Here is a 27,986-nt window from a genome sequence, read left to right as displayed (position 1 = left end):
GTGTTGTTCTTCGGTTTTAGAAATTAGAAATAGCTCACAGCACGTCCACGATGGAAGAGGTGTTTACACCTGCAATACCAGTTGATACAACATTAGATAATAATTACGATTTAAATATTCCTCCTATGACGGGGAATGAATACCTGAGGAGAGTTAGGTATGCAATAATATATATGCACTAAATGATTTTAATTGTGTATAGTTTGCATTATTTCTCTTTTTGTGTATGTCCATTTTTACCCATTCTCTCATGATCGCATGAAACTGTGACACAATATAAAGTAATTGAGTTAAAAGCAGAAGACTATTATCTAGTGTAGCCTTCCTTTGTTTTCATGAATAAGACACTAAAAGTGATATACATGCACATAACAAAAAAAGTACCTTTGTTTGGTCTGCAAGCTGTCTGTGACCAGTGAGATCGATTACTGCAGAAAAAAACAAAACAAAAAACACGAGCAGAGATAGACTGCTATTCTAGAAGGTTCAATGATTAGTATGGGACATGGGGGCGGGGTAGCGTAGACACATTATAGGTGACAAGAATAGAGGAGACGAGTGGTCCTTCGTGGCAATGAGACGAAACTATTCATCTTTTTGGAGAAGAGATCTCTGTAGTAGCACGACAGCTTTTCAGATAAATGTTTGATGTTTCAACATCTTACCATCATAGACCTCGATTTACAAAGCTTGATCGCTTGGTTTCACTGTTAAAAAAACCGAAGTTTGACGTTGTTTATTTGACTATGTAGCCGTATCATTCTTGTCTTTGTGTTAGCTACGTGTTTATTCAATGAAATTAAAGTCTACCATAACTGAAATTTAGATTTGCAATTTCATCTCAGAGTAGATATGTTACTTCGAAGATTTAATCAGAATCGATGACTTTTCACGTGGTTATTATTTTTCATTCATAGTAATGTGGAAGAAAATCTTTCATCAATCATCTAAAAGTACCTCTTTGAAATTTTAAGCGGACATCCACAAACTGATCACTTGTGATTGTATGAGCTGTGACAGGATAAAATTAAGTTAGAACACGAAGGCTTTTCGTTGATGTAGCCTTCACCTGCTGGTTGTTTTGGCGCGATGTTTGCGTGCTTCTCTTTTGACAGGTTCCATTACCTTTACTTGGAACTTAAACGTTACCGTAGTACGTTACTCTACTAGTGACTACGTTCTAGATTCAAACTTACACAAATACATTGCAGTGCAGGTTGCACAATACAGAAGATAATTTCAAATAGGAAATTACACACTAAACAAAGCCCTAAGAATACCTTCATTAATAACATTATTAAATGCAATCCTAAATGCCACTATTCTAGATGGCATTACTCTCAGGATCTCAGAAATACATAAGCATTTTTACCATAATGTAACAGTCCCCATGGATTGAAACACGTCCTCATTCAGCTGATGAAGTTTACTGTGAAAGGAATTTGATTGCTATCAGGTTGAACTATAATAAATAACGTCTCAGATTGAGATGTAGTGTAAGTAAAATAAAATCCAATGTCTGGAGGCTATAACTTTTCTTGTTCAAAACGTTATTAAATATAAATTTGATCATTTGTTAGAAATCAACACTCATTATTAATGACAAAAATAATGTTTCTTCAAAGTATTCACCCTCAGTCTTTTTTTTCTTTAGTTAATGTGAGGGTTGCAGTTACCATCATAATCATTGTTTTGATATCTACGTTTCCATGCATGGGTCAGATGGAGTTTATTGAGGCAGATGCCACTCCTGTTGTCTCACCCTTCACCTGTTCCAAGAAGCATGTTTGTGCAGAATATTGGAAATGTATGACAGAGACACTCAGTTACAACTATCATTTGATGCTTAGACACTGGAACACAGTCACACTGTACATACACACACACATGCACATGTGATGATGTTTTTTTCAGTTTCACTCTACCAAATCCACTCACAAAGCTTTGGTTGATCTGTGGTTGTAGTTGACACTTGTCCAAGGTGCCACACCATGGAACTGAACCCAGAACCATATGGTTAGGAAGCAAATTTCTCAATCTATACTTGCACCTATGCAATGCCTTTAATTTTTTCAGGTTCTCTGAGATTGGTGCATAGGTATTAGTTTGATTTGGGTCTTGTAGGTTTGTGTTGGATAGAAAATAGATACAGGGAAGAAACTTAAGACAAATAAGTTTCAAAGGAGGAAGAATTTGATAAAATATACTGCTTGATTTGACTAAAAAGAAGGACGATGAGCAAAGGGTGCTAACTGCATTGTATGAGCTAATGTGAAGGGATTTGTTTTAAAAAATCCATCACTCTGTGTGAGAAGTTCCATAACCCATGGGAATATGCTTGGGGCAGAAAGGATGAAGGAGGAATGTGTAAGATTAGTTTTGGCACTATTTAAAATATTAATACTTGGTGTTTAATATAAACAGTGAGAATTTCACAGGACTGCAGCCCACATTTTTTAAATTTTAAAAGAAGGAAAAAAAACAAACAAACTTGGTATGAATAGTAAACAGAGTGATGAGTGTAACATGTATGTTTGATTAATACCAATGAGTTATGCTGCAAGTAAGTTTTAAAAAACATTCTTCATTATACTAGTAACAGAAACAACATAGAGGACATACTGCAGCAATAGGCAGGTATCTGAAGATTCTCATTCAGTGGAAGTTTTGAAAATATGAAACTGAGATGATTGTATTAATATGGTTATATTAAGTAGATGGACAATACTAGCTGAATAGTACTTTTTATGTTGTGTGACAATAAGCATGATGTAACACAAATTCAAATCTTCAAACATTTGATCATCTACTTTATATTTTTAGTTTCTTTAATGGGGCCAATTGAGGTTACTTCAAAATAAGCAAATGTTTATAGGCACAGGTATGGCTATAGGCACGGGTGTGGCTATGAGCTAGTAGTGGATGTGTGGTAAGAAGCTTGTTTCTCAATCCCATGGTTTTGGGTTCAATCCCACTGCATGGTACCTTGGACAAATGTCTTCTATTATAGTCTTAGGCTGACTAAAGTCCTGTAAGTGAATTTGGTTAACAGAAACCGAGAGAAACCTGTTGCTTATATATATATATATATATATATATATATATATATATATATATATATATATATATATATATATGCATGTGTGTTACTGATTCCTTTCTCCTTGCCTAGATTTTGCATGATCGTTATAAGATTGAGTGTCACTGTCATGCAAATAGTGTTCTTCATTTACAATCGTTCATGAACACTTGTCTGGTCATGATGAAATATTATCTTGCTTGGAAACAGGTGAGGTTGGCAACAGGAAGGACATCTGGCTGTAGAAAATTCACTTCAACAAATTCTACCTGATCCATGTGAGCATGGGAAAGTAAACTTCAAAACAATGATTGATGCTTAAATTTGCAAACTCACTAAACTTATATCATAATACAGACATGAAAAATAACTTATTGAGTTAAAAAAAACGAGTAGCATCTTGAATTTATTATTAACAATATAAAATTGACCATTTTCTCTTTAGGGATGAAGCATTATGTTGTCCATCAGTGGTTGTTGCTAAATCATTAAACACAGAAGCTATGAATAGAAAGCAGAATGTCCATATTTTAGCAGTATGTATTCTGAATTTCTTGTCCACTGTTTCTCACTTCAGTAAACTTTACTACAGTCGTATGTTAGTTACCCAATAGAATATTTCAATGTTTTTATGTATTGCAGTACAAGATGAAAAAATCAGGATTTAGTGCTTTATTTTGGCAGATTATATGCAGTACTAGATTTCATCATCTTATCATCATTGTTTTTCTGGAATTCAATCTCTTGATTGTATGCATTTATCTTTGCCAGTGAGACCCACCTCTTGCATGTAATCTGCAGCTAGCTGTGGGCTTGGATACACTTAGAAAGTCCAGTTCACTGTAATATTTGCTACAATTCTCTGCTCATGACATCATCATCATCATCATCATCATCGTTTAACGTCCGCTTTCCATGCTAGCATGGGTTGGACGATTTGACTGAGGACTGGTGAAACCGGATGGCAACACCAGGCTCCAGTCTGATTTGGCAGAGTTTCTACAGCTGGATGCCCTTCCTAACGCCAACCACTCAGAGAGTGTAGTGGGTGCTTTTACGTGTCACCCGCACGAAAACGGCCACGCTCGAAATGGTGTCTTTTATGTGCCACCCGCACAAGCCAGTCCAGGGGCGCTGGCAACGATCTCGCTCGAAAATCCTACAGGAGCCAGTCAGGCGGTACTGGCAACGGCCACGCTCAAAATGGTGCATCTCATGTGCCACCCGCACAAGAACCAGTCCAGGGGCACTGGCAACGATCTTACTTGGCTTGCCGGGTCTTCTCACGCACAGCACATTTCCAAAGGTCTCGGTCAGTAGTCATCGCCTCGGTGAGGCCCAATGTACGAAGGTCTTGCCTCACCACCTCAGCCCAGGTCTTCCTGGGCCTACCTCTTCCACGGGTTCCGTCAACTGTTAGGGTGTGGCACTTTTTCACGCAGCTATCCTCCTCCATTCTCAGCTATCCTCCTCCATTCTTCAATACAAATAGAACAATTTGTGCAAGAGGTATTTTTATTATTTTTAGATTGTTCAGCATCAAGAATCATGTCTGTAGTCTGTGTTGTGGTTTCTTCAGTTTAAAAAAGGCAAAAGCAATACAGCAAAAAGATGCATAAGTAGTATTTTGTAGGAGCATTTCTGTAGAAGTCATATATTTAAATAAAGCTGGGATTTGTACTTTTCTGATACTCTTTCCTTCCTAAGGAAATTTGTGTCATAAAAAAACGGAACTTATATCAAGTGTTGAAACCAAGTTGTGTTCTCAACTCTTACTCTATAGTACTTGCTATTTGTCATTAACACTAATTTTTCAAGAAATAACTTGGTAAAGTCTGTATCCACTTACTTTACTGGTAAAGCATTGTCAGGGATATATTACTGGTAATACTGGTAGTGTGTTACCGATTCCTTTATTGAAGTATTACCAGCATTACTTTACCTGTAATACTGACACTTATTTTATTGATTGGTGTAATGAAAGGCAATATTTGAATTTCTGACTAAGAATATAAGGAATTTAGATTTCTACTCCTTTAAACATGTTTTAAATAGTTTGGCAAAAATGGTAAAGGGCTAAATTAAATATCATTCAAAAGTTAGCTTTGTTCTCCATAGTTCAGATCTCATGAGAGTTAATTTTGATATCACTAACATAAGTGCCAGTGTGATAGAAGGGGAAAATCCATCAACCAAACTTCTGCATCTGAGAATCAGTTTTTTTTTTGTCTTATGTAAAGAAATCAATGTATACAAAAATGATCGTTATTAAATATCACTAATTTTTGCTTGAATAAAATGAAAGTTTTTTTTTCCTCTTTCTCATGTTTACTAATTTATCATTAAGAATCACCTGTTTAAAACTTGGAGTATTACATATCAAGTTTACACTTCTAAAGTCTATATGAACTCTTTTTGAAATAAATCGGTTAAGTTAGTTTTAATACCTTTAATGCAGAGAACATTAAGGTTTAACTACAAAAATAGGATATGTTAAAGAAAAAAAAAATGATGATTGACAATGATTGATAAACATTCTTATATGCAAGTAGTGATGAATGCATGACTACATGTACAAGATTGTATATTTATATAAATATCTAATATTTGAAATGAGTTACGGTTATGATTTCTTATTAATTATTAATCTCATGGAAAAATGTTTAATATTTATATCTATACTACATTTTGATCAGTTTGATCTGTGTATACATAATACTAGACTGGCCTTGAACTATGTATCTTGATTTCTAAACTAAAAGTCATAATGCTGTCATCCTCTTGGTCACTGACACTTGTTTAATAATATAACTATATGAGGCTATTCATATTTATATTTCAAAAAAGACATCCATATGGAGCTGATATCAGGACTAGGATTTACTGATTGAGTTATTAGGAAGTGTTTTATTGTTTTTTCTTCTAAGTTTCCTCTGTAGTTCTCTACCAGTTATAGAAATTTGGTTCCATATTGATATATAATTTCCTTTCTTGCATCATATATGTTCATCTATTTGTGACTTGTTTTCTACTCATTAAGGCTTTCCTATTTTGTATTCTGATTTTTAGGATGCCACCCAGTTTCATCATCATTAATAGTGAGGTTGGGGTTAAACATCCAATTGCACTTGGAACATCCAATGCAGAGTTCCAAACAACCACAATGGTTAAATGTACATAGGAACAAATAATACAAACTTGTATTTATTCTAATTTTCCCAAAAATAGTTAGATATAAATGTTAACTGGTTTTTGTTTTTAAAGATGAAGTTATTAATCTTAAAAATTATATTTATATACATTATTCCTTGACATATTTAGATTTCATTTTTTTTTTTTTACCCTTATGTTCTTGAAATTCCCAGGAAGACTGCTGTCTTCCAGCACCAACAGGCTTAGAGCCTTCAGCTGAATGGAAGAGGAAACAGGTTGCAGATTTTGCAAAAATCAGACAAGTAAGTTGTGGATTATTTATTTTTAAAATAAATTTAACAGTGTAGGAATTAAGGACAGGGACACACATCATCATCATCATCATCATCGTCATTTAATGTCTGCTTTCCATGCTGGCATGGGTTAGCTAGTTTGACTGAGGACTGGCAAGTCAGGAGGCTGCGCTAGGCACCAATCTAATTTAGCCAGGTTTCTACAGCTGGATGCCCTTCCTAATATTTTTTTGCTGCTATATTGAGACTCAGATCTTTTTTCAGTTCACTGGTCCCCTGTATATAGGCACTGGCCTGATGGTGTGGTTAAAAGGCTTGCTTCCCAACCATGTGGTCTTGGGTTCAGTCCCACCTTACAACACCTTGGGCAAGTGTCTTCTACAATAGCACTAGGCCAAGTAAAACCTTGTGAGTGGGTTTGGTAGACAGAAACTAAAATAAGTTTGTTATATATGATTGAGTGTGTGTGTTTGCATGCATGTTTGTATGTTCCCTTGTCTAGATATCAACTGATAGTTGTAAATGAGCATCATTTATCATACAAGTGAGGCTGTTCGTTTCCAGTATTCCATGAAAACAGGTCTGGCCATGGGGAAATATTACTTTGCTCAGAAACAGTTGAGCATTGGCAGCAGGAGGGGCATCTGGCTGTGGAAATATAAGGGGACTGAGACCTGAGCCCTTATGGGCCTATACTTGTTTGTATTGAATTTGTTTCTGAACTCATTGCTGATTGCACCTCTGTACATAGCTTTTACAGCCTTTATTAGCCATTCATTTACCTCTTGTGTCCTTAGAGATCACTAAACACAGTGCATGGAACCCTGTCAGAAGCCTTGGTAACAAATGTTAGATATTGGAACTTGCTCTGGTGAAGTACTACTTCTGCTGTTGTCTCACTAGGAAGTTGACATTGGTAGTATCTCTTCCTGGCACAAAGCTGACTTACATTCTCCTCTGTTTTTGATCAATTGTATTACAATGCTTTCCACAAGTTTCATAATCTGGTCCATCAATTTGATATTTCTGTAGTTGTCTCTAACTAGTGCATCTTCTTTACAATCATGTAGCTAGTTGACATTGATACTGTTATATCAGTACGACTACTTTAGAAATTAGGCGAGGAGTTTGCGACGATGACGGCGACGGCAGCGGAACAGCACGCGGCTGCCGAAGCCCGTCAATTGAATATGCAGGTGGCTAGCACATGACTTTTGCAAGATGTTTTAAGCACCCCAATAACTACTCTTATATGGTCAGATGCGTTCCCTGTGTTTCATATCTATTTACTATTTTCCTCAGCCTCACTCATCTTACCTTCCTTTCTCTTTATCACACATTTTCCTCAAGAACTGTAATCTTTTAATGTCTATTGTATATCTGTTTTATGCTGGACTGTTAGCAATATTGACATGATTTGTAGTATTAACAGTTGTGTTCTTGGATAAAGTGTGTCCATCTGTTTATTTTAGTTACCTACTTTACAGTGAAGTACTTAACACTAAGCAGGATATCCTGATGTAAAACAATTGCTTCAGTACAGAATAAGTACATTTTTCTAAAGTATCGCTATCATGTTTATATTGATAAATGAAGAAAAAATAACGAAAACAAATAAGGTATTTAAATTTAATCTGGCAAGATGACAAAAAAAGAGGAGAAGGAGTTTAAACAAATATTATTATAGTTCTTTTCTTCTTTTATTTGTTTCAGTCATTTGACTGTGGCCATGCTGGAGCACCGCCTTTAGTCAAACAAATTGACCCCAGGACTTATTCTTTGTAAGCCTAGTACTTATTCTATTGGTCTCTTTTGCTGAGCCGCTAAGTTACGAGGATGTAGACACACTCATCAGTTGTCAAGCGATGGTGGGGGGGGACAAACACAGACACACAAAGACACACACACACACACACACACACACACACATATATATGTACGATGGACCAGTTTCTGTCTACCAAATCCACTCACAAGGCTTTGGTCGGCCCAAGGCTATTGTAAAAGATACTTGTCTAAGGTGCTATGCAGAGGGACTGAGCCCAGAGCCATGTGGTTGGTAAGCAAGCTACTTATCACACAGCCACTCCTGTGCCTGTTGAAATTATTTTGTTTTCTCTCTCAAATGAGGAGTTAGTTTCATATCAGATTCCTTTTCTCCTCATGCCATACATATCCAAACTACTATAGTAGAATGAAGTGACTTAATGCCCTTAATACTTTGCTTTGCAGTCACATCGTTTTCAGTTCAACCCCACTTCATGGCACTTTGGGTGGTTGTCTTGTATCATAGCTTTGTGTTCACCCATATTTTGCCTAGTAAGTTAGGTTGACAGAGACTGTAGAAACCTGTCAGATGGATGGTAGAACTAATACATCATCTAATTTGACATCATCACCATTCTACTGCAGGTACTTGAATCAAGTCACTAGATATAGGATACCCTCCCCCATCTTTCCCTCTTCATCAGTGTTAAGTGGTGGGTGAGGGTGGCCTGCAAAAATCATGGGCACTGCCTCTCCTATGGTATGCATTGTAATTTGTGGCTGTGTGGTAAGTAGCTTGCTTACCAACCACATGGTTCTGGGTTCAGTCCCACTGCGTGGCACCTTGGGCAAGTGTCTTCTACTATAGCCTTGGGCCGACCAAAGCCTTGTGAGTGGATTTAGTAGACTGAAACTGAAAGAAGCCCGTCGTATATATGTATATATATATATATATATATATATGTGTGTGTGTGTATATATATATATGTATATATATATATATATATATATATATATATATGTATACATGTCTCTTAAAGGATAGAGCAGAGAGTTAACAGATACTATATATTTTGTAAAATTTGTTTTATAAAAGTATATATTTAATATATATATATATATATATATATATATTTCTATATATATATATATATATATATATATATGTGTGTGTGTGTGTGTGTATATGTTTGTGTGTCTGTATTTGTCCCCCAAACTTCGCTTGACAACTGATGCTGGTGTGTTTACGTCCCCGTAACTTAGCGGTTCGGCAAAAAGAGACCGATAGAATAAGTACTAGGCTTACAAAGAATAAGTCCTGGGGTCGATCTGCTTGACTAAAGGCGGTGCCCCAGCATGACCGCAGTCAAATGACTGTAACAAGTGAAAGAGAGTAAAAGAGTATATTAGTCAATGAAATTATTGGAAGTAGTACTGCCAGATAGACTTCGTTCTTACCAGGATACTGAATAGACAGACATGGTTACTGTTGATATCCTATCATTAATTCCTTTCTACAATAGTAAATAATAGATAGAAATATAGATATCTGATTTTGTGTTGAGTACAAAAATGCGGCATAGTGTTGAATGACATTGATAGATGGATACTGTCTTTACCTAATAATAATGCAATGCATCTTAATTGTTGGACAGCTGTGATTAACGGATTAGACAGCGAGCAGAACAAAATTTGAATAAAAGCCTTCTTTGAACTGGTTTATGACAATTGTGAATATACAGTCTTTTCCTGGTGAAGAATGGAAGATAAGTGCTTTGTCATTAGGAGAAACATAATCTACTGTAGATATAATATTTATTGGTAAGACAGGTGACTAATAAACTATGGAACAAAATCAAATACATAAGCTAAGGTAGACACAATATATATATTATTTATATTGTTTGTAAGGACAATTGACTGAAAAATAAATATTTAAAATATATATATATATATAATAATATAATATATATATATATATATATATATATATATATATATATATATATATATATATATATATATATATATATATATATATATATACATATATATCATCATCATCGTTTAACGCCCGTTTTCCATGCTAGCATGGGTTGGACGATTTGACTGAGGACTAGTGAACCAGATGGCTACACCAGGCTCCAATCTGATTTGGCAGAGTTTCTACAGCTGGATGCCCTTCCTAACGCCAACCACTCCGAGAGTGTAGTGGGTGCTTTTACGTGCCACCGGCACGAAGGCCAGTCAGGCGGTACTGGCAACGGCCATGCTCAAAATGGTGTGGAATGAAAACGACGCTCTGGAGTGAAAACGGGGCTCTGGATTGAAAACGAGGCTCTGGAATGTAAACGAGGCTCTGGATTGAAAACGACGCTCTGGAGTGAAAACGGGGCTCTGGATTGAAAACGAGGCTCTGGAATGTAAACGAGGCTCTGGATTGAAAACGAGGCTTTGGATTGAAAACGAGGCTCTGGATTGAAAACGAGGCTCTGGAATGAAAACATAATATATATCTATATAATATAATATATATATATTATTGATAGGTTTGTTTTAGAATTCACATCTTAATAAGTATGCTGTCATTCAATGGGATTGTGGGCTTAAGTCCAGACATATGTACTTTAATCTAATATGAAATTAAGGTTCTAGTACAATGTATAATCCTTTGTTAAAGTATTACCAAAATAGTTGTACTGTGGTAGAATAGTATTATAGATAGATTACAACTTTGATTTTCTTCTATACTTAAGATACTTTAAAGCATTATATACATTATTCTTTCGAACATTTTTGTTTGTTTTAATTACAGTCATAAGGAAAGAGAGAAGAAAATTAAACTAGTATTTTCTCATGGATACTTGTATGTAGCTATTTCTGCATATGTTAAAGCACATTTGAAAATAGATAAAACATCTCAAGATAGATGTAGCGGCAAGTATATAAGAAAGCTATTCTCTTCTAAGTATTACATATGTGAACTTTACACCATCTCAAGAATCAAACACTTCAGAGAAAATACAATTTCAAAAGGAATAATGTACTTCGTACATCCTCTATGCACTTCCAATAATCTTATAGTTTTTAAAATAACCATAGAATTTTCATGAGTATTGCTAGTTAACAATAATGAGTATTTTAGTTAATATTCCTGTACTTTATTACCCTGTCATCACTATTATTTTTCTTGTATTATATAATTTAAGTTAATTAAGTTAATTTTTTTATTTGTTGATTAGAATTTATCAAATCAATTTCTATATTTCGATAATTTTCCTTAACACTTTCTTTATTTTCATCTCTTCTAGAAACTCAATAAATACAAAAGCACACATGAGTCAGATATAAAGATAATGAGGCGAAAACTTGTAAGTTCTTGAGAATATTTAGTTTTGCAAAAATATATTTTTTTATCCAGTGTGGAAGATGTTTGTAAGCCATTTAAGAACACTTGAAAAACTGATAGATTCACTTCAATATTTAAATTTAATTTGTGTCAAAATATTTTCGTCGCTTTGAAACTGCGACCTGTTCATTGACAAAACTTTGTGCTGCATCAATTTCAATGTTGAAGTGAATCTAACAGTTTTTTTGTATGTTCTTAAATGGCTTACAAACATCTTTCTTCCACGCTGCAATTGTTTTTATTTCAACACAGAATCTCAGATCAAGTCACTTGCTATGCAAGTACATCTCCGTAATATTTTTATCCATTAAATTGATTTACCCCCTCTCGCAAACTTACTGGCCATGTGCCAAAATGTGAAATCAATGTGACTATATTTAATAATGTTTAATGCATAATTTCTACTTATTTCATATGTATCTGAAAAGTTATATTCCTGATATAAATAAAATAATTCTTATGATATTTGTACAAAAATATTACTGTGAAGTATCTTGTCTTTGCCTGCTCTTATACATGCACATATTGTATTTCAGAAGTTTCATACCCTTCACTTCATACAGTGGTAGATGAAAGTGTATTTTGGTGTATGATATATTTCTAAATCAAAGGGAAGGTCATCTTTGTGGTATCTAGACATAACATGGATTCAAGAGATGGTCTTTCAAAATACTGATCTGTGTCATTATTTAGCATCATCAGAAGAAAAATAATAGAATCAGTGGCTTGTCTGCTAAAAACCTAACTTATCTCTAAAAGGCAATTTGTCTTTTGACTAAATCATAACACAGCAATTTATCTCATCATCTTTTCTCAGACATGGAACACATCTAGATATAGATCAAGTGCTATGTGTCATAGTCCTGGCATCAAAGAAGTCTATGCATCAAAGGAGTATGTAGGAAACAGCTAAGGTGACTACAAAGCTACCTTAATGGGAGATCCATCATGGGCATCTTTTTAGGTCAGCACTAACCCATCACCAGTTAATATAGCAATTCCTTTAGGTTCAATAATTGGTTTGTTTCTTTTGTATCCTTATATTGGATTTAATGAAGCAGGGGAGAAGAAAGTATATACATGATGCACTATTATTACTATTATATGAGACTCAATGCTCTATATCAAAGGCTAACAGGCAACTGTCACCAACACAAACTGCCAATCGCACACAACTCTTTGTTTTATAATAATGGGTCAGTCCACCTTTTAGTCACTTGGTGAGTGGTCAGAATCCTTCTACATCTCCCTTTTTAGAATCAGTCTCCCCTATCTTCTCCTCTTTTGAGAATTGAACTCCACTCCAAATTTTATATCTCTTACGCTTTGGGTTCAATTCTTGTGGAAAAAAATCAGCACACGCTTGATTTTATTATTCTTTTTCTTAATGAACACAGTTGGTGATACCCATTCAGAGCATTCCACTTTTTGAATAACTCCAATATTTTTCTAGTCTCTCTAACTCCAAGTTTATCTATTCTAACACTGTGAATGGTATCGTTCATTTTTGTTTAAATGTCAGTATGATGTTTTCTTGTATTTGAAACTGTGCCTCCATTTTGGTACACGGACCTAATTTATCAGACAGAACTTCAGGAAAAATATTTACATGTTACAATGATGTTTCTGTTTCCACGTTGCCTTCTATTGTTGGTACTGCCCGTGCATCGAACCAGTTTCTTGTCTCCTCCATCTCTATCTCCATCCTTTTCTGGCTCTCTGGTCAAGAGCTCACACACTCTTTCCTTTTCCTCCTATTCACGACACTGAATGATTCTTCTTTGTCTTTCTCTTCTTCCGGCACTGCCACTTTGGCATTCTGTCCTTCATACTACTCCTCCTCTTTTTTTTTTCTTGGGGCACCTTGCTTTCATGTGCCCCTTTTGACCACATAAGAAGCATGTTGGTGGTCTGCCTTCCACCACCACACTTAGCCTTCTGGTAGAATAATCTTCTGGTAGAATAATCTTCTGGTAGAATAATCTTCTGGTAGAATAAACTCCTGTGATCTCATGCAACAAGTCTTTGAGGCTCACTTGTATGGCCATCTCGAGGCCATAACCCCACCAATTAACCTCTTTGATTCTAGTAATCTTCAAGATTTTAGCTTCATCTTCCATTCTTTGCATGACTGCTGCCACCAGCCATGCTCCCTTAATCTCGGTGGGAAGGGACTCTGCCGATTCTTACTCTGGCGACGCATTTTCCACAGTACATTGGCAGAAGTACCCATTCCTGTGTCCTTATTGGCACAGTGGAGTGGTTTATTGCGTCCTCTTCGTTGGCAAACCTTACCTCCTCTGTGCCATACTTCCTTCCACGCGTATAAAAGGTGGTAAACCTCCTTATGTCTTCAAGGCATTCCTCCATTGCCTCAATTGTTGCAATCTCTATCTCTTTAGAGTAGGGGTTTTCAAACTTTTTGACTTGCGGACCCCTTTATATTTCAGGCTTTACCTCAGGCTTTACCTTTATAAACGCTTATGAAATTTATACATAAATATTTGCTTAAAATAACATATTTTTACATTTATTTATTTAACAGTATTTAATAAATAGGTTTATTGTCAAATAAAAGATTTCGATTAAAAAACATATATAAAATCAAATTGCCCATAAAAAGTATTTGCTGTCCACGGACCCTTCTTGTCCTTGCGGACCCCCTGTGGTCCGTGGACCACAGTTTGAAAACCCCTGCTTTAGAGGACGTGGATAGCATTCTGTATACCACCGTCCGCTTCGCCAAATTATTAGTCAATTCCTCCAGTGGGGTCGGCCTCAAACTGGCTCCTTCTTTTTCTATCAATTTACTGCCCTCCTTCCACTTTCTGGGCTCCATCTTGATCTCTCGCACTTCCAGTGTGTTGGTAGTCAATCCTTTTATCGCAACAGATACATAACTTCCGGCTGGTTCATATTCCATCTCTCCTCTCTTCTCCACTATACCCATAAATGGGGAAGAAAACAAATACAAAAACAGGCAAAAACAGCGAGAACAATTCAAAATTCAACAAATTCTACAGATCTTAGGTTCACCCATGTGGGGAGACCTTCAGCAAGTATAACAAACGACTTACTTCAGAATCACAAGTGGTTTAACCAAAAATTTTTACCAACACGAACTGCCAATCACACACAGTTCTTTGTTTTTTAAAAATGAGTCAGTCCACTTGATGGGTGGTTGGAATCCTTCCACAACAGTTTCTGTTTTCTATTTTCATAGATGATCTAGTTAAGTAGCTGTAAAAATAAACTATACTTCTATATTAACAATACCATCTGCACCAGTAAGATCAGCAGGAGAAACCAGCTCTGCAGTAATTAGCTTAAACAGAAATCTTATCAGTAATGAAAGCTTGGATAGATAACTAGAAGTTGAAATTTGAGCCATCAAATTGTAGTTTTATCAAAGTGGTTTTATCAAAGAAAAAAAAAAAGGGCCATTGAATCTTAATGTGACTGGGAATTATCAGCTACCTATAAGTAGCTTGAGTATCTGGGTATAGCCATAGATAACAAGCTGGTATGACTGGTTTGAGTTGATATATCATAGTAGTATGTTATAATGCTGCATAGAGCCTTGCAGCATCATGTTGAGTTGTTATAAACTGGACACGAAATGAAGGTCTTCAAAGCATAAATCTGAAGCATTTTGATGCATACAAGCTTATCTTAGACGAATGTCTCATGTATTCTCAACCAACTTACTGCAGCCTAAAAGAAGACTTCAGGATTGTCACAGTTAATGAAGCGAAAAACATAGCTGGAAATAAGTTGCTGCACTGTGAATTAGAATTATGAAGTAATATATAGGACCCTATATATGACTGGTACTTTGTTGGTCCTAGAGTGCTGAAAGGGAAAATAGACTCCGGTCAGAATGGAGAATTTGATAGCTAAATATGTAAAGTTATCTGCAGTAATGCTCTATTGTTTCTGCTACTCCACTGATCTAATAAAGATCATTATCGTTGTCGTTGTTTAATGTCTGCTTTCCATACAGGCATGGGTTGGACAGTTTGACTGAGGGCTGGCAAGCCAGAAGGCTGCACCAGGCTCCAATCCGATCTGGCAATGTTTCTACAGCTGGATGCCCTTCCTAACAATAACCACTCTGAGAGTGTAGTGGGTGCTTTTTACGTGCCACCAGCATGAGGGCCAGTCAGGCGGTACTGGCATCGGCCACACTTGAATGATGCTTTTTATGTGCTACTGGCATAGGAGCAAGTCAGGTGGCGCTGGCAATGACCATGCTCAAATGCTGCTTTTTACATGCCACCAGCATAGGTGCTAATCAGGTGGTACTGTCATCAGCCATGACAACGACTCACTTGCTTCAACAGGTCTTCGCAGGCACAGTTTATTGCCCAATGATTGAAGGGTACTCTTAAATGTGCTGGTTATACTGTACTGGCATAGGCCATGGTTACAGTCTCACTTGGCTTGCTGGGTCTTCTCAAGCACAGTGTATCTCCAAAGGTCTCAGTCACTTGTCATCTCCTTGGTGAGGCCCAATGTTCGAAGGTTGTGCTTCACCACCTCATCTCAGGTCTTCTTGGGTCTACCTCTTCCACAGGTGCCCTCTACTGTTAGGGTGTGACACTTTTTCACACAGTTGTCCTCATCCATTCGCAACACATGACCATACCAGCACAATCGTCTCTCTTGCACATCACATCTGATGCCTCTTAGGTCCAACTTTTCTCTCAAGGTACTTACACTCTGTCAAGTATGCACACTGACATTACACATCCAGCAGAGTATACTGGCTTCCTTCCTTGCAAGCTTACGTATGTCCTCAGCAGTCAAGGCCCATGTTTCACTGCCATGTAGCATGGCTGTTCACACACATGTACCATACAGTCAACCTTTTACTCTGAGCAAGAGGCCCTTTGTCACCAGTAGAAGTTGGAGCTCCCTGAACTTTGCCCAGGCTATTCTTATTCTACACTCTCAGAGCAACTGATTTGGTCACCTAGGTAATGGAAGCTATCAACTACTTCTAGTTTTTCCCCCTCGAATGTGATGGAAGCTGTTTTCTGCACATATTCAGTGTTTATTGCTCCTGAGTATTAGCCACACACAAAAACTATCTTCCCAGTTAGCCTTCCTTTGATATTGCTGCACCTCTTATGTGTCCCTAGCTTACACTGGGTACATGCCTTTTCTACAGATCGAGCAGGGCCATCTACCTGAAACTTCTCCTCTAGTTCTGATAGTGACTCAGCTATTAGAGCAAGGTCATCAGCATAGAGAAGCTCCCAGGGGCATCCTAGAATATAAAAAAAAATTGAGTATGAAGAGAACAGTCGATTATATTAATATCAGTATTTTACTGGTATTTATTGTATTGGGTCTGGAGAATGTCAGGTAAAGTCAACACTGAAAAGATTTGAATTAAAAAATCCATAACTCAATACTACTTGGAATTTAATATATCATTCTTTTATTTCTACCATCATTGCTTTAATAATAACATCATCATCAGCAGCAACAACAATAACGAGCCTTTCTACTACAGGCACATGGCCTGTAACTTTGGGTGGAGGTCTATTTCTATTACATCAACCCCAATACTCAACTGGTACTTATTTTATCAGTCCCAAAAGGATGAATGACAAAGTCAACCTTGGTGGAATTTGAACTCAAAACGTAGAACTTGAAGAAATGTTATAGAGCATTTGTCCAATATGCTAACAGTTGCACCACCCAATGATAATAATTCTTTCTACTATAGGTACAAGGCCTGAAATTTTAGGGGAAGAGATAGCTGATTGTATTGACCCAAGTGCTCAACTGGTACTTATTTTATTGATCCTAAAAGGATGAAAGGCAAAGTTGATCTCAGTGGTATTGAACTCAGTAGGTAAAGAGCCTGGAATAATATAATCAGTTTTGTCTGATGTGCTAATGATTTTGCCACCTTGCTACATTAAAAATAATGGTTTCAGATTTTGGCACAAGGCCAGCAAGTTCGTTTGCATCAGCCTCTGTGATCAACTGGTACTTATTTTGTTGACCCCGAAAGGATAAAAGGCAAAGTTGACCTTGGCGGCTTTTGAATCCAAAACGTAAAGACAGACGAAGTGCTGATAGGTATTTTGCCTGGCATGCTAACGATTCTGCCAGCTTGCATTATTATCATTATTATTATTATCATCATCATCATCATGATTATTATTATCATTATTATTATTATTATTATTATTATTATTATTATTGAGGCAGAATCGTTAGCTCGCTGGATGAAATGCTTAGCAGTATTTTTGTCTGGCTTCATGTTCTGAGTTCAAATTCCACCAAGGTTGACTTTGTCTTTCATCCGTTTGGGGTTGATAATTTAAGTACCAGTGAAACACTGGGGGTTGATGTAATCAATTTATCTCCTCCCCCAAAATGGCTGCCCTTGCGGCAAAATTTGAAACTATTATTATTATTATTAAGGTGGTGAGCTGGCAGAATTGTTTGTAAGCTATACAAAATACTTTGCGGCATTTCATCTACATTCTGAGTTCAAAATCCACTAAGGCTGACTTCGCCTTTTATCCTTTCAGGGTCAATAAAATAAATACCAGTCAAGCACTGGGGTCGATGTAATTGACCTAGCTCCTCCCAAAATTGCTGGCCTTGTGTCAAAATTCGAAACTATTATTATTATTATTATTATTATTATTATTATTGAGAAATCATCAAAATCATCATTATTATTATTAGGGCAGTAAGCTGGCAGAATTGTTAGCTCGTCGGGCGAAATGCTTAACAGCGTTTTGTCTGCTGCTGCATTCTGAGTTCAAATTCTGCCGAGGTCAACTTCGCCTTTCATCCTTTCGGGGTCAATGAAATTGACTATCCCCCGCCCCCAAATTTCAGGCCTTGTACTTAAAGTAGAAAGGATCATTATTAGTAGTAGTAATAATAGGTGAGGTTAGGCTGTACATTTTGAGGGAAAGAACAGTTGATAAGTATCAGTCTCCAAATATACTGATACTTATTTTATTGATTCCAGAAGGATGGAAGGCAAAGTCTTTCGAATGCAGAATGTAAAGGGACATGACTGGAAAACATTTTGAATGCCCTTCTACAAATCGTTGCTCATTTCTGTTGATTTAAAATATATCCATCCACTTATGATATTACACTCCATTGCCAGTGCCCCTGGACTGGCTCCTGTGTGGGTGGCACATAATATACACCATTTTGAGCGTGGCCATTGCCAGTACCGCCTGACTGGCCTTCATGCGGGTGACACATAAAAGCACCTACTACACTCTCTGAGTGGTTGGCGTTAGGAAGGGCATCCAGCTGTAGAAACTCTGCCAAATCAGATTGGAGCCTGGTGTAGCCATCTGGTTCACCAGTCCTCAGTCAAATTGTCCAACCCATGCTAGCATGGAAAGCGGACGTTAAACGATGATGATGATGATGATGATGATTTTCCTTCTTTTCCTTCATATATATTGTCTTCTAGGGATAGTAGAGACTCTCACATGTCTTCTTTTTATTTTATTAATGGGAATACTCTCTACATCCCTAGTAAATAATATTTTTTATTTCTAGGGTTGTACGCAGAACTTTGAAAATCCAAACAATAATATAACTGTTCATTCTTTATACATTCTGGTATATTTGAACATGAATATCTGATCATTGTTGTTTGTTTGTCATCAGAGAATGCTTCCTGCCTTTAGCTCAATGGTTCTCAATTGGGGTCTATAGAAGATTCTGTTAAAATTTATGATAATGAACTTATTATACACAGCACTCAGGTGCACTATATCTCACCAGAAAAAGTAAACAAAACTGCATGAGCAGTACATAGAATATGCGCAGGAAGTGAACAGTGAATAAGTCTTCAAAAATATGATTTAAAAAAAAAATTGGAAGTAGGAGCATCAGGTTGTACTGTCGGTGAATTTCAGGAAGCATGGAAGTTTTGAAAGATGTAATGCTTTGACAGCTAACAACTGAGGCTGGTAATTTATTCCATGCTTCAGCAATTCTGAATAAATTCTGAATTATGTGCAATAAATTGGTTATACTTCCACAAATCACCAAATATTTTAGCATTTATTAAATACAATCCCTAATATTATTATAAAGATATAAAATTTTTTTAAACATAAGGGTCCATCCAAGTAAAATAGGAATGAAAGGGGTCCACAGGTAAAAAATGGTTGAGAACCACTGCTTTAAATGATGTGTGCTAATAATGTGGTTCATGTGTTTTTTTGGTGTAAGGGGACATTAAAACTTGAGACCTTGTTGAGTTTCTCCTCAGTCAATGCTATATCACCAGAACAAAGAAGGAATCAGCAAACAAATTATTTCCTGATGTGTAAACATGCTCCAATCAGATTCATCCATCTGGTGGCGTAGCTTTGACTGAGGAGACACAAAGCTGAAACTTCATGGTGACTCAAATTCCTCTTGCATCAATGAAGTGATTAATTGCATGTGTAATAATTATGCATCATCTAAAGTGAGGAGGCATTGTCTGATGATGAACAAACAACAGCAATCAAATATACATCTTCAAATCTACAAGAATTAATTAATTAATAATGAATAAATACATTGTTAACATTGGTATCAAATTTCAGCACAAGGCCAGCATCAATTTCGATTATATCAACTCCAGTTCTCAGCTGGTATTTATTTTATCGATCCTGAAAAGATGAAAGGATATAGTCTACCATGGCAGAATTTGAACTCAGATACATTGTTAATATTTTTAACTGTTTTACATTAATTTTTCCTTGTTTGCATGGTCTATTGCTACACTTCTAGTCATGGATGGGTGAGTTTCTTACACAACACATTGTCAGATTGTTTAATTTCACTTCTTTAATTATATATATTCTATTTTGCAGCCTTTAGCATCTGAAGTTGAAGAATGGTTTAAACTATGTTTTGGAAGATTGAAAAACCTCACACCAGATGAGTCTAACGTGCTAGAAGGTGGTTGTTTTCCTTTCCTCAGTTTGGTTTCTGTTATGGAGCAGGTAAAACTCTTTTCCGAGCATTTTCCTTATAATGCACTTGTGCATTTACTTCTTTATGTTTTAGACTCTATATATGTATTGTTTTAAGAGGCTTGCATTGACCTGAGGATAATATGGAAGACATTTGTCTAAGGTGCCGTAGTTGGATCAATTTGCAATCACAGAACCATGTGATTGCAAATTGAAATGATGCATGAAGATATGGGTATAGAAGAAGATCAAAAAATTGCTTGGAGCATTGTCTAAGTATCATGAAGAAACAATGAAAACACGCCAGAAAAGGTCTCACAACTTAACATTAGGTTCATTTCCTGCAGAAGACATGGCTGAATGGTTAAGAAGCTTGGTTTATCACCATGTGGTTTTAGGTTTGATTCCACTTGGGTAAGTATCTTCTACTATAGCCCAAGATTGACCAATGCCCTGTGAGTGAAATTTGATTGACAGAAATGATACAGAAGCCTGTTTGTGTGTCTGTCTGTATGTGTGTGTGTGTTTCTTTATTATTTGGGTCCTCAATGTTTAGTGTGCACCTCATATTCTTGTGAGGTTCGCTGGTCCAGTGGAGCAGCTTTGGCCGAGGAAATATTCAAACTGGTTGCAATACCATGGTGTTTCAAAGTACTCTTAAACTGGTGAACTAGTGTATCATCTGTGTTTTGAACACACACCATCTGAAAAGGTGGATGTATTCTCTACTGGCAAACAAATTTATTATGTTTACGCGCATGCACGCACATATGTAACCATCATTATTGTTTTATGTCCACTTTCCATACTGGCATGGGTTAGATGGGTTGCCATGGTCAGAGTTAGCATGTATTTGAGGGGTATTGCTCATCAGATGGGTCAGGTGACCTCAACTTGCCTGTGATTAAGCTTTGGCTTGATTTCTTTGATTGGATGCCAAAAAATGAAAGACAAGGGAGATAAATTTCTCTGACCTCATGTACGCAAACACAGGTGCACATATAGTCATTCATACATACATACATACATACATATATATATATATGTATGTATGTATGTAAATTTGCTACCCACAATAAAGACAGATACAGGTCAGTGGACACATAGAAAGGTGTGCTAGGAATCTTAATCCTAATTTCCTAATTTTCCCCTTCTATCAATGTTCACAGAACACCTCAGTACAACAAAGAATGAATAAAGAGGCAACTTTCATCAATAGATATCTTCCACAACTAAATATGAATACATAACATAATACAGAACACTACTAACCTTTCAATTAATACCACTAACCCCCATACATCCCATACACCATTCACATTGCAGATCTATATCTACTCTAATTGCATCAAATTCAGAACTACTTACCTCCCTTACACACAATCTTTTTACTCAGGGACTAGTAGACCTGACATTGTTCAGTATTCGGTGTGCATTCAAAGCGATGATTAGTCCTTTACGAAACTGGTATGCTTTTGAATCTCTTTAACAATTCACAATAATGACTTTTATTCCTACTTCAGTTCATCTAATTGTATATATCTATCGTTACTTTTCATAAAAAGCCTTTAACTTTTTTGATTTCCACTGTGCATTTTTGCTTATTTTTCGTCTTACTTTCCCCTTATATTTCCACGTGTAGTTTCTATTTTGTTTTTGTAACATATTGCTATGAGATATATATATATATATATATAAATATATATATATATATATAAATATATATATATATATATAAATATATATATATATATATATATATAAGAAGACTGCACTGGTTTGGTCATGCGATACAGATGGATGCTGACAGCTCTATAAAGAAGTGCCAATCTCTCAAAGTAGATGAAACACATGGAAGTGGGAGACCCAGGAAGACATGGAATGAAGTACTGAAGAACAGCTTTAGGATGCTGAAGCCTTTCAGGCAAAATGATAAAGGACTGAGATGCCTGGCTCCTTGCTGTACTCAGAAAGACCCGTATTCTGCAGCAGAAATGTATATTGTTTGTTGTTCGAGTGTGTGTGTGTACTGTATGATCTAATAGAAGTGTATGTAGGCGTATGTACTTGTAAGTTTTCAAAGGGGGTGTGTATGGGTGTGGAAGAAAGTGAATTAAGAGAATTTTTAGGGTATAAAAGGTAAGGAAATATAAAAATAGATAGAAAATAAGAAATAAGGAGTTATAGGTAATATATTGGTGGTTGTGAGGGTAAATAAAGGGGAATGTCTATGTGGGCAAGGGGAAGTCAGGGAAGGATGTGGGGGTGAGGTGGGGTGGGATTGTTGTTTGTATTTTGAGAATAGGTTCCAATTAGCCTATAACTGAACTGGGTCTTAGTTTAACATGTATGCAAGGTTTTGTGAAGATTAGTTTGCTGCTATAAGCACCAAGATGGTAATAGGCAGATAGACAAAAATTGTCATTTATATATAAGATATATATATATATATATATATGGTTCAAATGTACAGAAAACAAAAGACAAAGACAGGTGAAGTAACAACAAACAGGTGTATTAATTTGAAGTTCAGGAAGAGTGGAAAAGTTTTTGATGTTTTGAGCATACACTACAGAATATAAGTGTCTTGAGAGAAAAGTTGGACCTAAGAAGCATCGGATGTGGTGTGCAAGAGAGACGACTGCGCTGGTATGGTCATGTGGTGCGAATGGATGAGGATAGCTGTGTGAAAAAGTGTCACACCCTAACAGTAGAGGGAACCTGTGGAAGAGGTAGATCCAGGAAGACCTGAGATGAGGTAGTGAAGCATGACCTTCGAACATTAGGCCTCATTGAGGCAATGACTAGTGACTGAGACCTTTGGAAATATGCTGTGCTTGAGAAGACCCAGCAAGCCAAGTGAGACCATAACCCGTGGCCTATGCCAGTGGTGTAACCAGCCCACTTAGGCGTACCTTTCTTTCATTGGACACTAAACTCTGCTTGCGAAGACCTGTTGAGGCAAGTGAAATTGAAATCAAATTCGATGACAGCACCACATGACTGGCATCCATGCTAGTGGAGCGCTAAGAACACCATCCAAGCGTGATTGTTGCCAGGGCCGCTGACTGGCCCCCGTACCGGTGACATGTAAAAAGCACCATTTGAGTGTAATCGTTACCAGCATCGCCTTACTGGCACTTGTGCCGGTGGTACGTGAAATACAGCATTCGAGCGAGGGTGTTGCCAGTACCGCTGGACTGGCTCCTGTGCAGGTGATGTAAAAAACACCATTTGAGCGTGGCCGTTGCCAGTACCACCTGACTGGCCCTCGTGCCGGTGGCATGTAAAAGCACCCACTATACTCTCGGAATGGCTGGCATTAGGGAGGGCATCCAGCTGTAGAAACTCTGTCAGATCAGATTGGAGCCTGGTGCAGCCATCTGGCTCACCAGTCCCCAGTCAAACCGTCCAACCCATGCCAGCATGGAAAGCGGATGTTAAACAGTGATGATGATGATGATGTACTATCGGTGCACATTTTGAAGGCATTTCCTTCATATAGTGCAATACAAGTCGACCTAGTAGAACCCACCCATCTTTAACAACAACCATGTGTAGAACCTGTTTTCAGTGTAGCAAACTGAGACAACCAGGTTCATGTACTTTAATGCAATGCTTGTAGGAGTGGTCACTTCATCACATTAGCTTCACAACTTTTGTACTGTGTAATCTCATGATATTTTTTGCTATGTCTCTAAAATGTCTCTTAAGACATTCATTCTACTCTTTTTCAGCACTGCATTGAACAACTTTTGAATTACCATATGAACTGCTTTGAAAGCATTGGATTCACACACCACCAGGTAAATATTAATAATTCATTATTATCTAGTTGGACACTTTTTTGTATACACGAGACTATTTTTTGTATACATGTTGTCCTTGCATACAGGCATGTCCCCTACATCCCTCTCCAGCTCATGGGTGCTGGTGCCATGTAAAAAGCACCATACTGGTGCCATGTAAGTGTGCCTTTACCGGAGCTGCATAAAAGCATCCAATACACTCTGTAAGGTGGTTGGTGTTAGGAAGGTCATCCGGCTGTAGAAACCATGCCAAAACAGACATGGAATCTGACCAGCTCCTGTCAAACTGTCCAACCCATGCCAGCATGGAAAATGGATGTTAAATGATACTGATGAAATGATGATGATGCTAGTGCTAGTGCACTGTCTTAACTCTGTAGCATTCAGATTACTCTGTTAAATGTAACACATATTTATTCACATTGAATTAATCATGCATTATCTTGTAGCTTTGAGATTTCAATGATGTGATTATTTATGTTTTGAAGGATATTGTTGGGTACGTGTGAAAGGCCAGATGTGGCTAGTTTAAACATGGAACAGATGAAATATTTTGGGCCGTATATGACCGGTTTAAATGCTAAAGGGTTAATAAAAGCATGTTGGCACATCATCATCACCATCATCATTTAACAGCTATTTTCCATGCTGGCATGGGTTGGACAGTTTGACAAGAGCTGACCAGCTGAAGGGTTGTTCAGGCTCCCTGTCTGTTTTGGCATGGTTTCTATTGCTGAACGCTGTTCCTAATGCAAACCACTTTACAAAGTGTACTGGGTGCTTTTATGCAGTACCGGCATGGGTGCTTTTTATGTGACACCAGCTTGCAAGATTAGAGTGCTTGCAAGATTAGGGTTGCTCAGCTGGCATGGGTTGTAGGAGACAAGCTGTATGCAAGGGCAACCATGCTTTTACTTAACTTGATATGTCTTTTCAAGTACAGCAAACCGCCAGGAGTCTTGGTTCCCTGTCATCTCCTTTGTGAGTCACCTTCAACAAGACACCCTTTCCTATCTTTCTATCAACATTTGGCATAAGTCACCTCCTGCAATACCACACCCTCCTCAGTCAAAGGGTCGTGTTTTTGATTACTTGGTGACCATAATAGTGACACAAAAAAGCACTCAATACACTCTGTAAATGGTTAGCATTAGGAAGGGCACCCAGCTGTAGAAACCACAGAGTCCTTTGGCTTGTTGGGTCCTATCAAATTATCTAACTCATGCCAGTATGGAATATGGACATTAAGTGATGATGATGGTGTTTTTTTATACTTAATGTTTACTTTTCTAATTTATTTTGTGACGTATTTGTTTCTATTGCAGGGTCAGTGGATTTTTGCATTATTAACCTGTCTACAGAAACCTCTTACTCCAGAAGCTTGTTCTGCCATAAGGAATTTGGCAAGGATTTGTGCTCGACTACGGGCATTGATGGTATGTTAATCTGATAATATTACTTCCCAATTTGGGCTTTTCACACAAGTACATTACTAGAATTGCTATTATAATTAAGAAAATTGTAATGTAGTTAGCCCAGTTTATAATGTTTACACTGTAGAAAGCAAACAAATGTGAATACATTTTATTAACCTCCAATCCCAGTGGAAAACAAGAGAGATTATCTTGATATGTTTCATTTCTTATCGGCCACTTTTTTAGAGGACATGTACTCCTCATACCTCTGCCTACAAAGAGAAATAAATAGTATACACTATTTAAGTCAAATACAAACTAGGACATGTTTGAAATGGTTTTAGATTAATTTGCCCTGTGTGTATTTATCAGATATATTTAAATAATTGATAAGTATTTTATGCTTCTATTTTATTCTACTTTATTCTAATATTTGATAATCCAGTCTCTTTGTTCCCTTTCCCTCTCACTTGTTTCCATTTACCAATCAAATTTTCTTTCTCATTCAATGATGTGCACAAAACCTTTACTTTTCTCTTATGTCTGTCTAGAAAGTGTGAGTCCTGATGTATGTCTATGTGGTGCTTGTTTTTGTATTATTTTGTTTGGATTAATTGTTAATTCTTTAGCTATTGAAATTGTTAATTGTAGTAAGAGAATATAGTTGTAAAGTCTTTTACTCCAATAAATTTTTCCCTCTTTAAGATGGCAGTGTATAGTTTGAAATGTACTCTACTTGAAATAAGTGCTGAGGTATAGATACTATTGTTGTCCTATGAAGTCCATCTTGACTGCCTCTGTTGTAGCCACCACACGAAGAAACCTTTATGCAGTTGTCAGGCCTGCTAGAAATAGTATTCAAGTTCCATGCAAAATCACATCCTATCATCTTGAAAATGGAAAGACATATTGGATAATGTAGTCATAGATACACTCCATCTGAAACAACTGAACTGCCTTTGAGTATAGGTCTACTCAATCAAGACTGACCTGGAGGCTAAACAACAAAAATAACCAGATATCCACAGACCTATAAAAAGAAACAGGGCAGTGGAGAAAATGCAGTATATCCAAGTTACCACACCGTACTCCACATATTAAACTTTTTCATGTTGGAATAACCAGTATAATCCTTTATTAGACAGAGACATGCATATCTAAAGTATTGAAATTGTGCTTTAGTGACTGTCTACTTGCTATGATCAGGGCTGACTAGAAAAGTGGTTACTCAATGACAGTAACTAATAAAAAAAAATATATTTTAATCTACACTAATAGATGATGTAAAATTGCTTGTTATTAGCTAATTTAGAAAAAGATTCTTTTAGATATTGATTTCTTTTTGAATAATGACAAAACCAGTTATTTTAGGAGGTAACGTTATAGTTAAATGAATTGAGCTTAGTATGACCAAGTGCTTATTTTAGTCAACTTGCAGTGATGACAAAGTTGCTCATGAACAGATGAGAAAATGATAATAATAGCAAAAAAAATATTTTCTTTTTGGTATGGCAGTTGAGGGCTTATATTTCAAAGGAATGGGAATGGAAAATTAAGACTTACATGCCTTTCTCAAGAATATTAGCAAAAAAAATACTGATTATGACTTTGATATAATATTTTGTTGTTTTCAAATAAAAGAAGATATTTAAAAAAAAAATCTACATCAGAAATTTTAAAACATTGCAATATCTATTTTTCTTTTACAGAACAGCACTACAGATCCTCATCTCACTCCATTGAACCTCATTATCTGTCTTGTGTGCCAATATTTTGAACAGAAAGATCTCATCAGCAGTTAAAACAAGAGAGATTTCATTAACAGAAAAGATTGCAAAGATATCTTAACAGCAGCTAATGATTTAACTTATGATTTGAAAGTTAATTTACACTAATTAGACTTTTGCTGGCTCAGCTTCTTTAGAAGAAATATTGGACTGTATATAACAAACCAATCACCTTGTTTATCAACTTGCAGCATAACTCAGTGTTTCCTCAGGCTGTCTATGATTTTTGCAAGTTCATTTCAAAGAGACTTCCATTCTGTATTTTTCATTCATTAGTTGATAAACAAAGGTTTTCTCTTTTA

The 27,986-nt window shown here is 36.5% G+C and overlaps 1 protein-coding gene across 2 annotated transcripts; it reads left to right on the top strand.

The window, feature by feature from the left end:
• On the top strand, positions 1–27,986 carry LOC106876678 (gem-associated protein 2). 2 transcript variants are annotated; one of them, XM_014925312.3, is made up of 8 exons: positions 1–157; positions 3,525–3,615; positions 6,445–6,534; positions 11,604–11,663; positions 20,572–20,703; positions 24,411–24,479; positions 25,808–25,918; positions 27,607–27,986. In XM_014925312.3, the coding sequence occupies exons 1-8, from the start codon at positions 51–53 to the stop codon at positions 27,697–27,699; spliced, it is 753 nt and encodes a 250-aa protein (XP_014780798.1). In that variant the 5' UTR covers positions 1–50; the 3' UTR covers positions 27,700–27,986. The 2 variants fall into 2 exon arrangements, with proteins under 2 accessions (XP_014780798.1, XP_089204773.1); XM_089348647.1 differs by having other exon boundaries at positions 21–1,496.

This window comes from Octopus bimaculoides, chromosome 3, assembly GCF_046866305.1.
Source record: "Octopus bimaculoides isolate indiv1 chromosome 3, ASM4686630v1, whole genome shotgun sequence".
NCBI lineage: Eukaryota > Metazoa > Mollusca > Cephalopoda > Octopoda > Octopodidae > Octopus > Octopus bimaculoides.
This window is presented reverse-complemented; position numbering and strand designations above follow the sequence as displayed.